The sequence below is a fragment of the Boleophthalmus pectinirostris genome, unplaced genomic scaffold (genome assembly GCF_026225935.1).
Source record: "Boleophthalmus pectinirostris isolate CB_2022bp ecotype Guang Dong unplaced genomic scaffold, ASM2622593v1 HiC_scaffold_8, whole genome shotgun sequence".
NCBI lineage: Eukaryota > Metazoa > Chordata > Actinopteri > Gobiiformes > Gobiidae > Boleophthalmus > Boleophthalmus pectinirostris.
The window spans coordinates 15,494,460-15,508,661 of record NW_026571515.1 but is presented as its reverse complement, the minus strand read 5'-3'; the positions used below and the strand labels follow the sequence as shown (position 1 = coordinate 15,508,661).

The window sequence follows — 14,202 nt, the reverse complement described above, 5'->3', positions numbered from 1 at the left end:
AGAACTAAACTTGAGTTATAGCCTGTGGTGACTGGTTTATTACACAGTATTACGCAGTATTAGATCACATGTGATGGCATCTTTAAGCGCTAGAGGGCGATGTAAAGCTTTAATTATAAGCCTTTATGTCTATGTAGGGCAATGCTTTTATATAAGGTCTATACACATTGAAACCCCTTTTGTTTGTTGTAGGCTTTGTTGTACCTTTATATATACAGATTAGACTTTTCCTTAACGCTCTGTTACATTTAGCTGATTATAGCAAGTAGACTATAATCTATATAATAACATAGGATATATCCTATGTTATGTTTATAAATTTACTTTCCACATGCGATTTACTTATCATAATATCTTAATACAATGATATAAGTGTATTAGTTCAGGAAAGGGGCTAGTGAAGGAAACGAGGAGACTGAGGAGGATGTGATCGGCAGCATTCGGCTCGCGTCCTACTCAGGTAAACAGATGCTCAACTCTCTCCCATTTTCTTCTTTAAAAACACTTTTAACGCTTTAAAATTAGAACGATTCTTCTTATGCATAACTCAAAGTCACAGATCTTCATTCTGTCCTTATTTAAGTTTAGATTTTAGTTCGTGACGCCAAATGTCTAAACTTTAGTCTCTGTCATGTGCAGATCAGAAGCAACAAAGTTCCTGTTATGTTAGCGGTTAGCATTGTCATGCAGGTTAGCTGCTTTTTTGACCTTAAAAAAGGTCTTGCTCTCAACACTAACTCACTGCTAGGTTATCGGTAACAAGGCACGTGTTGTTGTTCGGTTGTTTAACACAATTAAGTTTGTGTGACTTAAAAAGTGTAAAAATGTCAAATCCCCGCCGCTAGCCGCTGTACATTAAAGTACAGTCACGAGCTAACGGGGGGTTACACTGTGGGGCTGGGTTAGTTTAGCAAACATAACAGAGTTACTACGCGTTATCAAATCTTATATTTTACTGTATAGAGTTATACGTTGCTTTAACTTTCTTTCATTGCTTGTGTTTTCTGACCCTCCTACTTTGACACAGTTACGCTGCAGCATTGAGCGTTTCCACTAAGTCTCTGTTGAGAAATAACTCAGGACTCTTAGGACTTTCTTAACCGTGTGAATTACTACATTGTTTGCTCACAGCCCCCTGTAATACTCTCAGGATAGTCCTTAGACTTGTGACCACTGCATATTCATACCTGGATCCTTTGGAGGATTTTAATATATTACTGTGAGTTTGTAATTGAGGTTTTAACATGACACACGAAGAACTACACACTTTTTTTCTTATTCAAGTAAATTTATATAAAGTGTTAATTATTGGTGGTCAGACAAAACCAAATGCAGCTCAGACACTGTAAGGACGTAGTGAGCCTGCATTGGTAATAACGTTATAGTTGCAATAGTTGTAGTAGTAGTAGTAGTTGTAGTTGTAGTTTTTGTTCATACTTGTGTACACAGTTTTGTGTGAGTGATGTTGTTTGTTTTTTAAACCTGTTTATATTTCACACCTATAATTATGTTTATATATGTTTATAAATAATTAACATTTATATGGAGTGTAGTACTTACTTTTCTCTGTATCCTGTAATTACTGTGATGCATGTGAATTTTAAATGATCTTTAATAATGTTGCATTTATGACATTTATCAGTCAGTGCAGAAAAGTATCAGATAAACTTTGATAACCCCCAAAGCTCAAAGGGTCAGGTTCAGTTGAGGTAGGATTATTTCATAATAAGAGATCAATTTAACTTGGCTCACACAAAAATTGATGATGTGTCGATCTGAATTGAGAATGAATTCTACACATTCTCAGTCTGGGATGGCTATCGCTGAAAGCGTTTGGAAAATGTGGAACATCATGATGAGTACTTGAATCTGATCGGTCGAAGTGTCACAACAGAGGAACAAGTCGAAAAATCTAACTTATCTTACATTCAGTTGAGAGGAAAGTACAGACATTCTCCCTGTCCACAAATACACAAAGTGCTTACCCTCTACATGTTTTGGACATTGGAATACTTGTAGTATTTTACCAATGAGTACTGTTAAATAATCAGAGAATTGACTTAGCTTTTTTACCTCCTCAGTGCTTAAACCAGCAGCTGTTTCAGTAAAAGCAGAGATAATAGTAGTAGTACATTTTTCAGTGGTAGAAACTGTGACAGTAACTTCCACAGAGGGAACCACATAAAACTTTTCCTTTTATTTTATTTCTCCAGGATGTAAAAGGTGTGAGATGGAGATACTCTTGTCCATGATGTTGTGACCTTTGCCCTGACCTGTTTCCCGGCTTCTGATTGGTTGAAGCGGCGCCCGTGTAATCATGCAGCGGGCCTATCAGAAGCTGCCGTCACAGCTCAGAGCCAGCTCCAAGCTCAAGAAGCTCACGGCTGTGCTGTTGACCGCGTACGCAGTGAAAAAACTGTCTCCTGCTGTATGGAGGAGGCTGCAGGTATTATTTAAGATGTACTAGAATCATTATAAAAGTTCGAGGGATTCAGTTGTTCAGTGAGACCAGCTAGGAACTCTTGTTTGAAACTGATGCACTGAATATCCCTAATACTACAGAGAATCATATTAAAGGTATTTTGTCCTCCAGGCAGTTGCAGGATGTAAACAGAAGGGTGGGACTACTCCCCAGGTGGGTGTGGTCAGCAGCTCCTCCAGCTCAGATCTGACCAATCACAGCAAAGTCAAGAAGAAGAGCAGGTGAGTGACTACTGGCTTCTTGTGCCCATTCAAAAACATACCATTCAAGATCTGCAAATGGTTTCCCATATTTTATCTCTGCAGTTTTTGAAGCAGATTTTAGATCAGCAATGATCATAACTATTGTAACAATTTAAATATGATTAACTTTACTCAAATCAAAACATTTGGTGTTCACCTGCACTTAAGGGGCCACCTTGACTGTAGTTAAAGCACTTGTCCAACAACGTGAAGGCCAGAGGATCGACTCCCATTCTAACCAAGTTCTTTCGCTGTGTCCTTTGGCAAGACACTTTGCACCCACCTATGAATGCGATGAGTGGGTATAGATCTGAGGGGTTGATGGCACAGATTGGCAGCACCACTAATGTCAGTAAACCCCAGGGCAGATGTGGCAGCAATAGTAGCTTGCCACCCTGACAAATAGACTTGTTATTTTATATTAATAGGATCTTAGCACCACTGTGTGGAGTCAGTGAACAGGAACTGTATGAGTTTCAACAAGCGCATTACAAATGCATGACATTAATTATACACAGTTATGTTTTATTCCTATTCATTGTAATGACTGTAGTAATTAATTCATGGTAATTTCTGTATTAATGATTTAGTGATCTGTATCCCATGTGTGGAATTTTGATTAAATATAATTTATTTATTTCATTTGGGCAATACAGGTTTTTTCCTCTTTTACATAATTTACAGAACATAGTCAATCATATCTACAGAGATACCCAAATACCCAAAAGGAGCAAGCAGAAAAGAAAATGTATATGTTTTTTTGTCTAAATACAAGTCAGAACTTACTAACTACTTACTAACTGTTCTCTATGCTATGTCTTGCAAGCAGCATAATTACACCCAGTGGTACAACTTCTAACTCGGGCTGCAACTAATGATTATCTTCATATACATTTTTTAACGCCTAATTTTTCAATTAATCAGCTAATCTATTGACAAATTTTTCGATTAATTTGTTAATTAAATTGTAACTTTTTATGACTTTATAGAGCAATTTGTTCCAGATTTTCCATAAAGACCGTTGTTTTTATTCGTCAAACTAAAACTAGTTTTTATTAGTTAGACAAATAAAAAAGTGAATTTTATCTTATTGGAACATTGCCGATCATGTTACTGTGACATGCAAGACAGTTTACTTCTAGGATTCAAGACAAGGACATAAAATGCTGCTTCAGGCTATAATTTACAGGCACTAAAGCAGATGTACAGCTATGGTCAGCCCCACACGGTCAGACCAATAGATGTTTAAAAATCAGCTGACAGCGTGTTCTGTACTGTGGCCAACGTGTATTGCACAGTCCATGCTGCGCCCGTATACTGTCTATATTGCGCCCATATACAGTCTGCGTTGTGCCCGTACAGTCCGCTCGGCTCTAAAGGTGATCTATCGACGCACTCTACAGCCATCGACATATTTTCCGAGTCAATGAATTGTTGCAGCTCTACAGCTAACCTTCAGATCAGTCGACAAACACTCAAACAACTGAGCTACTGTCACCCCATTTCTGCTTGTTTACATTTACATTTAAATTGCTCCAGTGAGGAACTAGGTACATACTTATTCACATGCCTATTCATGTATTTGCTGTGTTTCAGATCTCCTGCTGTGAACCGTGAGTTCTTCCTGCGTCTGTCCCGTCTCCTGAAGCTGCTGTTTCCTGGTCTCCTGTGTCCTGAGATTGGACTGCTGATACTGCACTCTCTTACCCTCATGTCCAGAACCTTCCTCTCCATCTACGTTGCTGCGCTTGACGGTACGCACTAAAACTCTTCTCCACTGGGTGCAACATCAAATTGTTTTAGTTGGAAGACTGTATATTGCCTCAGCTGGTTTGGGAGATGTTGTGTGTTTATCTTATAATTACAGTTTTGAGGAATCTAGTCTAGAATGTGTTGAAAATTTGTACTAAAGGATACTTGTTGTTTTTCAGTTACTTTTGACAGATTGTGGCAAATCAGGAACACCGCATAATAATTTTGTTGATAATAATAGTGATCTTTTGTGTGAGTGAAATATTAACCCTGCAAGATGGATTACAAATTCACCAGAATCCATCTTGATGCACGCTGGTGTGATAGACCCGACTGGTGTTGGGCAGCCAATCATAGAGCAGCACTGCGGCAAAGCACCCAAACGAACCAAAACAAACATAGTGATGCTAACAGGTGTACTTCAGCCTATTTTAGTATAAATATAGATTGATAATGTGTAAAACTCACTTCAGAATGACACAATATCAGTCAGGTGTGAACCAGGTTAGTGAAATATTGCTTCCAACAAAAATAGTGAATTGAGTATTTTGTGTTCTTCAGGAGCGATTGTGAAGTGTATAGTCCAGAAGGATCCACAGGCTTTCATGTTACAGTTGGCCAAATGGCTGCTCGTTGCTGTTCCCGCTACTTTCATCAACAGCGCCATCCGCTTCCTGGAAGGTCAGCTGAGCCTGAGCTTCAGAAGCCGATTGGTGAACCACTCCTACCAGCTCTACTTCACTAACCAGGTACAAAATATAGCAACCAGGTAGAAAACATAGCAACTAGCCAATGTCTTGCCTCCACAAGCTCTCGATTTTATTTAATCTTGTGGTCTGATGGTCTAATCACTACAATTATGCCTGTGGATTTCAATAATACCTGTTTTCTGAGACTGAAGGAATAAAAATCTGTGTAACACTCAGACGATAAAATTATGTTAAGTATTTCCCACAGATACAATCCCACTAAACTAGGTAATAAAAAAAAGAAAACCTGTCATATGCACTGTAAATGAAATATTAAACTGATTTTTAACATTATCCATTGTGTACCCTCTTAAAGTTGCATTGTATAACTTTCCTGGTGGAGGGCCCGTCAAATACTTTTCTCCATGGAGATGTTATTACTTTGTCTGGAATGTTTCACTGTATGGCATTAAACCTTTCTATCTTCATAGAGACCAAACCAGACCAAGTTACAGGTCGGATCTGTCATGATCAGAATGCCTTTGTTTCTAGGTATTTTTGAGCTGTAATAAATGTAAAGTAGAGATGTTTAATGTCATACTGTTGAACATTTCAGGCAGCGCAGTGACATGCCCATAGGAACAAGCAGGTGACAGCCCCTCCACCAGAAAAGTAACACAATGCCCTTTTAATACTATATCATAACTGTCCCAAAAGACCTGACTGACAGCCCTTCTCACTTGTTTCTCTCCAGACGTATTACCGTGTGTCTAACATGGACGGGCGACTGTCAAACCCAGACCAGTCCCTGACAGAGGACATAGTCATGTTCTCTGCGTCTGTGGCTCACCTATATTCTAACCTCACCAAACCCATTCTGGACGTGGTGGTCACCTGCTACACCCTGTTGCGCACCGCTCAGTCCAAAGGTAAAACTGCCAGGAAGTGAAATTTGTGATCATTCAGATGGTTTCAGATTTCAGGATTTTTTATTTTCTAAAACTAGTTATAATAAAGGCTAAAACTGTAGAGATTTTGACGGCACTTTTTACACTTTGAGTTTAAGTTTTTTGTATCCCAGGGCTTGACACTTAACCTGTTTTGCCACTTGGTTCTGTGTAACATGGAGTGGTTGGTGAATTGGTGAAGAAAGTGACCATTTATTTACCATATACAGTCCCTGACAAAAGTCTTGTCGCTTATCCATTTTGTAGAAACAAAAGCTTATAACCTGACTTTAAATTAATCGATTGGTTTTAGAAATGTCTCATATGAAAGCTAAAACCCTCCCAAATTATGCTCAGTATACTAAAATAAATTTGCTTCACTGAAGAAAGATTGATAATTTAATGAACACAGAAAGGTCAGATTTTGGCAAGACAAAAGTTTTGTCGCCTTGTCATATGATGCACCCAATCCTAGATTACAGCCTCACCTGTGATCAGTTACTGATCAATCAATTAGTGGGTGTGTATAAAAAGAACCCCAGCACACCAGACCTTCATATCAACTGCAACTTGACCTCTGACAACATCCACCATGAGACCAAAGCGTTAATTATCAAGAGGCTGAAGACCAGATCCACTGCTGAGGTGGTGACACCTTCAATGTGTCTCAGCGTCAAGTACAAAGAATAAGAAAAAGATCTGAAATGACTGGAGATGTTTTGAGGTCCGGCAGACCCCGCGAGACAACTGCTCGGGAGGACCGTTTGTTGATTAGAAAATCCAAGGCCAGCCCCTTTTCCACTGCAGCAGACTCCACCAGGCCTGGTCACCTCAAGTCCCTGTGTCAACCACAACAGTTTGTAGAATTCTGTCTCGAAATGGCCTCCATGGTCGATTCAATGCACAGAAATCAGCACTAAACAAAAGGTAATTAAAAAAAACGTGTGGCATTTGCCAAGGCCCACAGCCTGCTAAAAGGATGGACACTGGAAAAGTGGCAGAAGGTGGATTTCTCAGATGAATCCTTGGTTGAATTACATCACAGCCACCGCAAATATTGCAGGAGACCTACTGGAGCCCGCATGGATCCAAGATTCACCCAGAAAACAGTTAAGTTTGGTGGTGAAAAAATCATGGTCTGGGGTTACATCCAGTATGGGGGTGTGCGAGACATTTGCAGGGTGGAAGGCAATATCAATATCCTAAAATATCAAGAAGTATTAACTACCTCTTACATTCCCAACCATAAAAGGGGTCAAATTTTGCAGCAGGATGGTGCTCCATCGCATACTTCTATCTCTACATCAAAGTTTCTCAAGGCGAAGAAGATCAAGGTGCTCCAGGACTGGCCAGCCCAGTCACCAGACATGAACATCATTGAGTATGTCTGGGGTAGAATGAAAGAGGAAGCATGGAAGGCAAAACCAAAGAATCTTGATGAACTTTGGGAGGCATGTAAGACGCTTTCTTTGCTATTCCTGATGACTTCATCAACAAATTGTATGAATCATTGTGGAACCGCATGGATGCAGTCCTTCAAGCTCATGGAAGTCATACAAGATATTAAATATGGATCTCACAGCACCACTACTTAATTCACTGACATTATGCAACATATTTTTGTATTTGAAGTAAATTATTTGTTCAATTTTCTGTAGGCGACAAAACATTTGTCTTGCCAAAATCTGACCTTTCTGTGTTCATTAAATGATCAATCTTTCTTCCGTGAAGCAAATTTATTTTAGTATATTGAGCATAATTTGGGAGGGTTTTAGCTTTCATATGAGACATTTCTAAAACCAATCGATTAATTTAAAGTCAGGTTATAAGCTTTTGTTTCTACAAAATAGATAAGCGACAAGACTTTTGTCAGGGACTGTATGCAGTGTTGGGGAGTAACAGATTACATGTACTGGCATTATGTAATCAGAATACATATCACACAGCGATATGTTCCTGTTTTCACATTTTGGGCTATATCCCATTTTTTACAGTTTTATTTCATTGATGGAAACCCAAACAGAAAGCATGAAAGAGCTATGTAAACGTCTTGTTAACGCTGGTGTTGTCAGTCACACAATGGACGAGGTCGTTAATAATCATCGTTGTTTATAATCTGATTCCGCATCTTTTTTTTTTTTTTTTCTTAAACAATATGGGGACATTTCAGGCAGAGCAATGACATATCCATAGAAACAACCAGATGACAGACCCTCCACTAGAAAAGTTACACAATCCACCTTTAACCAACTATGAGCATAAAGCCATAATTAGTAACACTCCTGGATAGAATATTTTGTCTCATGATCTCCCTCTTTGTTACAGGAGCAAACACCACATGGCCCTCTATCATCGCCGGCCTGGTGGTGGCGCTAACGGCCAAAGTTCTGCGGTCCTGCTCCCCTCGCTTCGGTAAACTGGTGGCGGAGGAGGCCAAGCGGAAAGGAGACCTGAGGTACATGCACTCGAGAATCATCGCCAACTCAGAGGAGATCGCATTTTACGGAGGACACAAGGTCAGAACTGAACCTTCTCTTTTTGATAATAATGATACAATAAACGAAAGAGACTGCCACCCAAATGTGTTTTTTTTTTTTTCACTTGAAGAGATACTACTTACATCAGATGCCCTTCCCTATTTCAGAATGTTCCACAGTAAACTTGTCTAACTAGTTATTATTTCTCAAAATTACGGTACTTGAATGTATTCTTGCTGAGCGGGATCACCTCTCCTTAGATACAACCTGTATGTCTATGCCACCACCAGCTTGTCTCCACAGAAATAGCTACGTTTAATGTTTAATTGTGGAATATCCCAGACAAACAAATAAAATCTCCAAAGAAGAAACAAGCCTCCTGAAAGGTTACACAGTGAACCTTTAACAGACTAATACAGTATTGTTGGTAACTGGTGAGTGAGGCTGTAGTAGTATGTCCGGTGTAGTCTAAGAATGTTTCAGGCCTGGCTCTATTATTAGTTATGACAGATGAAATACAATATCCCATTTAATACAGACTGGTTGGTTCACAGGTGTGTTAGCTTTGTGTGTCCACATTCACCTCTCTGTTGTTGTACTAGTGTTGTAATCCGAGACGCCCTCTAATGCTCAATGTAAATACTGCGGTTATTTGTTTTGTAAATGAGGACATGCCTTTGTCACGCACATATATGCATGAATTAGCAAGTCAATATCAGGCATATCTTTAAAGGTCCAATATTATACAAAATGGATTCTTGTGAGCTTTAAGTCATGTCATAATGCGGTTACCTCTTCAAAAACATACCCTCTAAAGCTCAAAATGCCCTGTTCCACCTTGTGATGTCATTTAGTGGTGGCTTGCAATTAACCTTTTACCTTTTACCTGCTTCAGTAGAGATTGGCAATTCTGGGACTGAAATTATCCAAATGATTCTAGTGAAAGTGTGTGGAGTTTAAAAACACTTCCTGTATTACCACATGATATCACAAGGTGGAACAGAACATTTTGAGCTTTAGAGATGTAGACAGACTGATAAGCCACGATTACTCAAACATGTGTGAATGAATCATAACAAAACTCTGGGTATGTTTTTGAAGAGGTAACTACATTATGACATGACTTAAAGCTCACAAGAGTCAGTTTTATGTAATATAGGACCAGAAAACCTGAAAGTGTTTTGTATTTGAGAGAAGAACTAACTTAATATGCAGAGTTTGTGTGTTAAACATGTGTGAATGAAACAAAACACAACTCCATGTCTGTTTGTTGATGAGGAAACAACATTATAACATAGAACAGAAAATAGCGTAATATCTAGCATTGTTATTGCTATATTTAAGTCATTTAGTTCTTATTTTTACATTTTCAGCTATAACATGTAGTCTATATTCAACCTAAATGCAAAAAAATTAAAATGCTACATATAGAATTCAATTGGTTTATAAATGAAAATGACTGATAAGATCAATTCTGAGCTGTCAATCGCGAGTCCCCCATGTATTCCTGTTTTTAAGGAATAGACCCGATACTCAGTACCGATTCCGATACCACAGTGATAATAAAGACACTCTTTATTTAGACAATAGCATGTGATTTTCAACATTAAATCATAGTACTTTCTTTTATATTTTCATGTGGTCTTATATCTGTGACAGTCTTCAGTGGTCCATGGACATTTCCTAGTCTATTTGCTCTTATACTTGTTCTGCAGCTCAAGATCATTCTAAAGCTATTCAGAAAAGGTTAATTTCTGTCCCCTGAAAGTGTATTTTTTAGTATTGATACCTGCTCAAATAAGTGTCTAGTTTCAGTACTAGTTTTGGCATCGATTAGTGTCTGTTTTTCCATACTTTGACAACTTTACTCACCTTGTTTTGTCTTTGTGTCATGAACAAAGAGCGTAACCGTTGTTGAACTTATCGATCTGTTTTCAGGTGGAGATGTCTCAGCTGCAGAGGAGTTACGCGGCCCTGTCCTCTCAGATCCATCAGATCCTGTTGAAGAGGCTGTGGTACGTGATGCTGGAGCAGTTTCTCATGAAGTACGTGTGGAGCGCCTCGGGGTTAGTCATGGTCGCTGTGCCCATCATCACTGCCACCGGTTACCACGAGAACGGTCAGTACAGCAGTCTGCTATAACTTGACTTAAAGGTGCATCGTGTAACTTTTCTAGTGGAGGATCTGTCAAATGCTGTTCTCCATGGAAATGTTATTACTTTGTCTGGAATGTTTCACAGTATAAACCTATCTTTAAGTCATGTTATAATGTTGTTACCCCCTCAAAAACATACCTGGAGTTGTGTATTGTTTCATTTACACGTTTGAGTAGCAGAGTGCTTCCTGTTTGAGAGAAGAACTCAGCCTAAATATCCAGGGTTTGCTCATGGCAAATTATACAGAATTACCTGAACTAAAACCAAAATTTTAAATAACTGGTTGACTACACACCTGCCTCCAGGCTGAAAGTATGTTTAGCCCAGTTAAAGTGAATCTGTTCCCTTTTATTTATGTGCAGACTCTGAGGAGGTGAAGCAGGCGGCCATCTTGATGAAGGAGGAGGAGCTGGTGAGTGAGAGGACCCAGGCGTTCACCACAGCGAGGAACCTCCTGAACTCAGCTGCAGACGCCGTGGAGAGGATCATGAGCTCATACAAAGAGGCAAGAGAGCGTCACTATGTCTTCTGCTTACACATACACTCACATATTCTCTGTCATTGGCCCGAGCCAGCTATTATTCTTTGCCCATTTCTTCTTCTTTATTGTTATTTTTACTTGCAAACGATTGAGATTTTGAGGGCAAAAATGTCGACGAAAAGTCCCCAAAACGGGTATGGGATTGATCGGTCCAGTGAAAAATCTGATAAAACAGACATCATAATGATACCTAAAGTGACCCGTCATATTTCTTTGACAGCCACGGGCATTGGTCTAGAGAACTTAAATTCAAATCACAACTGTGTGATCCTGGTATAATAGAACTGACCACAATAGCACCCCCTGCCATAGACATGAAATATCAACATTATCAGATTTGTACTAAATGTGGGGATTAAATTCTATGCATATCTAAAAATATATTATGGACATGGGGGATATTTTTCACAGTTGGCCAGCAGGGGCACAACTGTTGGGAAGGGACAATAGCGTTGTCAAGTTTACACTTTTACCTCCTGGTTGGATATTGACAGCAGCTGTGACATATGTAGAGGTCCATAAACCATACATCCTTATTCTAAACACGGGCCAAAGCTCATGTAATTTACACATTAGTTAATTATTGATCACTAAAATACATGACAACACCTGCATAAGGAACACAAAAATGTAAATTCCCTGTATTTGTATGAATTTGTGTGTGTGACAGAGGTGCTCTTTAATTAAGAATCCAGCAACACTGGACTGTTATAAAACCATGATCATTATTACCTCAAGTACTAATCTCACCAAACAAAATTATAATAATAAAAATTTAAAATGAAGTAAAAAGCGACATAGGCATTTTATCATTATCATAATAATGAAATGTTATGATATTAATTAGTGGTTAATTTACAGTAGAGTAAAGCTTAATTGTTCTAAATTTGTGTTCAGGTGACGGAGCTGGCTGGGTACACGTCCCGAGTGTCTGAGTTGCTGGATGTGTTTGAAGATGTTAATAATGGCGTGTACAAACGGTCTTCAGACAGAGACGAGGAGGACAGAGAGAGTGGGAGCACAGAGGAGGAGAGGGGGGGCAGAGGGGAGCAGGCTGTGGTGCAGCACGGACACAGGGTCAGCCAGCTGCACATCAGAGGTAACGCACCACCATGTAATCTGGACCCCAGCTGCTCAGTTAGTAGAAACATTTGACCTTTAACCTGTAGACTGAATATTTGTGTAATAATAATGTCCAGGTAAGATCCATATCAAAAGAAGGTTGATTTCTGTCCATTTTAATCAGAACTGAAGAAGCTACATGGATGATTGATGAAACATATTCACCAAAAAAATGTGGTTAGTTAACTGTGTGGTTCTCTTCTCAGCCAAACCGCTAGAAATCGTTAAAAAATTGGCCCTTTGACAGATTTAAACTTTTTTCTATTGATTGCACATTGCCTTGGTGTCATTGGGCAAGACACTTCACACTCTGTTGCCTGTATAGAATTTGTTCGTGGGATTGGTTGTAATGTAACTTTGAGTACAGAAAAGCACTGTATAAAACTCTTGTTCTTTCTGACATGTGGTGCACAGGTCAGGTGCACAGTGTGGAGAAGGGCATCCGCTGCATGAACCTCCCGATCATCACGCCCACAGGAGACGTGGTGGTGTCCAGCCTCAACATACAGGTACCCAACTCACTGTAACTGTAACATATGTCCACTGTCAGTGATGGAAAGAATACTTTGAAAATGATTTTAGTTACACAATACAGAGTACCTGCATTAAAATGTATTTTGTAACATATTCTGCATTCTGAATACTTATAATACATCTACATCATTTTGCATTTAATTATAGAGTAAAAACAAAATGCAGAATTAAAATATGCTTTATGTTTCTATGACCAACTGAAGAGGTAAAATTTGCACATACACAGAAGCGTTGTTTTCTTTTCTTTCTTCCTTTTTTTTCTCTTTTTTGGCTAATATTGATATAAGTGGTGTCATCAAGCAATACAATTTATTCTTATGAACCTACTAAAGTACCATATTTTTGGGACACTTAAAATCCTTTTATTTTCTCAAAAATCAACAGTGCACCTTATAATTTGGTGCACCTTATGTATTAATTCTGGTTGTGCTTACTGACCTCGAACCAATTTTATGTGATGGGCTCAAAAATCTGTCACAATGTTTTAGTACGACTTTGGTAAACTACGAAGCCACACTGCTTGATGGATTGTCGGAGCATTACAGCTAATGTAGTTTGGAGCCTCACCTAGTAAAGGGCGAAGTATTCACCTTGTTGCAGAAAGAACACACATATTCCACTGAGTCGTGTCCTTTAGTCCGACAGAAGCTGATCGCATCAGAGCACAAGGAGTAAGTTTTTTTTCAGTGCTTATAGTTTATACAAATTAACCATGCGGTTTTAAGTTTTGTTTCTGTAAAATGTAAACAAATGTGTGCAAAGCTGAATTAAACACATCATTACTTAATGTAGTCCTCCTCATAGGAAATACAAAAACAAACTTAAATTATCCACCCTCATTCACATTCATAATACACATTCACCAAGACAGAGAGGCAACGTCGGGCGAATTACACCACAATCTGCCAGTGGATCGTGGACGTCTGAGCTAAGGGATCAGTCTCAAGTGTCGTCAATTTGTTTCACTTGATGTGCCTTATTATCCGGTGCACCTTATAGTCCGAAAAATACGGTAACTATATTCTGAATACCACCAAATGAAAATGTAACTGTATTCTGGTGCAGTAAATTAGTATTTAGAACACGTATATCAGTACATGTATTGAGTTACTTCCCAACACAGTCCACTGTTCTTCTATTTAAAAAAAAATATACGGTATAGATTTTCTTATTGCCAATAATACACTATGTTGTTTGGCAAAGTCACTTGCTTGTCTTCATTAGAGTTTGATTAGCTTCATGATTTGTTGGGGAACATTT

The 14,202-nt window shown here is 38.8% G+C and overlaps 1 protein-coding gene across 1 annotated transcript in view; it reads left to right on the top strand.

Annotated features, from left to right (window-relative positions):
* The first annotated feature begins 188 nt into the window (after positions 1 to 188).
* Positions 189 to 14,202, top strand: part of abcd1 (ATP-binding cassette, sub-family D (ALD), member 1) — a 35,449-nt gene continuing 21,435 nt past the window's right edge. The window contains exons 1-11 of the mRNA XM_020918437.2: positions 189 to 460; positions 2,214 to 2,446; positions 2,594 to 2,703; positions 4,321 to 4,478; positions 5,038 to 5,225; positions 5,920 to 6,094; positions 8,438 to 8,628; positions 10,528 to 10,708; positions 11,108 to 11,250; positions 12,184 to 12,385; positions 12,823 to 12,917. Of these exons, the coding sequence (XP_020774096.1) occupies positions 2,318 to 2,446; positions 2,594 to 2,703; positions 4,321 to 4,478; positions 5,038 to 5,225; positions 5,920 to 6,094; positions 8,438 to 8,628; positions 10,528 to 10,708; positions 11,108 to 11,250; positions 12,184 to 12,385; positions 12,823 to 12,917 (1,572 nt within the window). The 5' untranslated portion in view covers positions 189 to 460; positions 2,214 to 2,317. The remainder of the gene's footprint in view (positions 461 to 2,213; positions 2,447 to 2,593; positions 2,704 to 4,320; positions 4,479 to 5,037; positions 5,226 to 5,919; positions 6,095 to 8,437; positions 8,629 to 10,527; positions 10,709 to 11,107; positions 11,251 to 12,183; positions 12,386 to 12,822; positions 12,918 to 14,202) is intronic.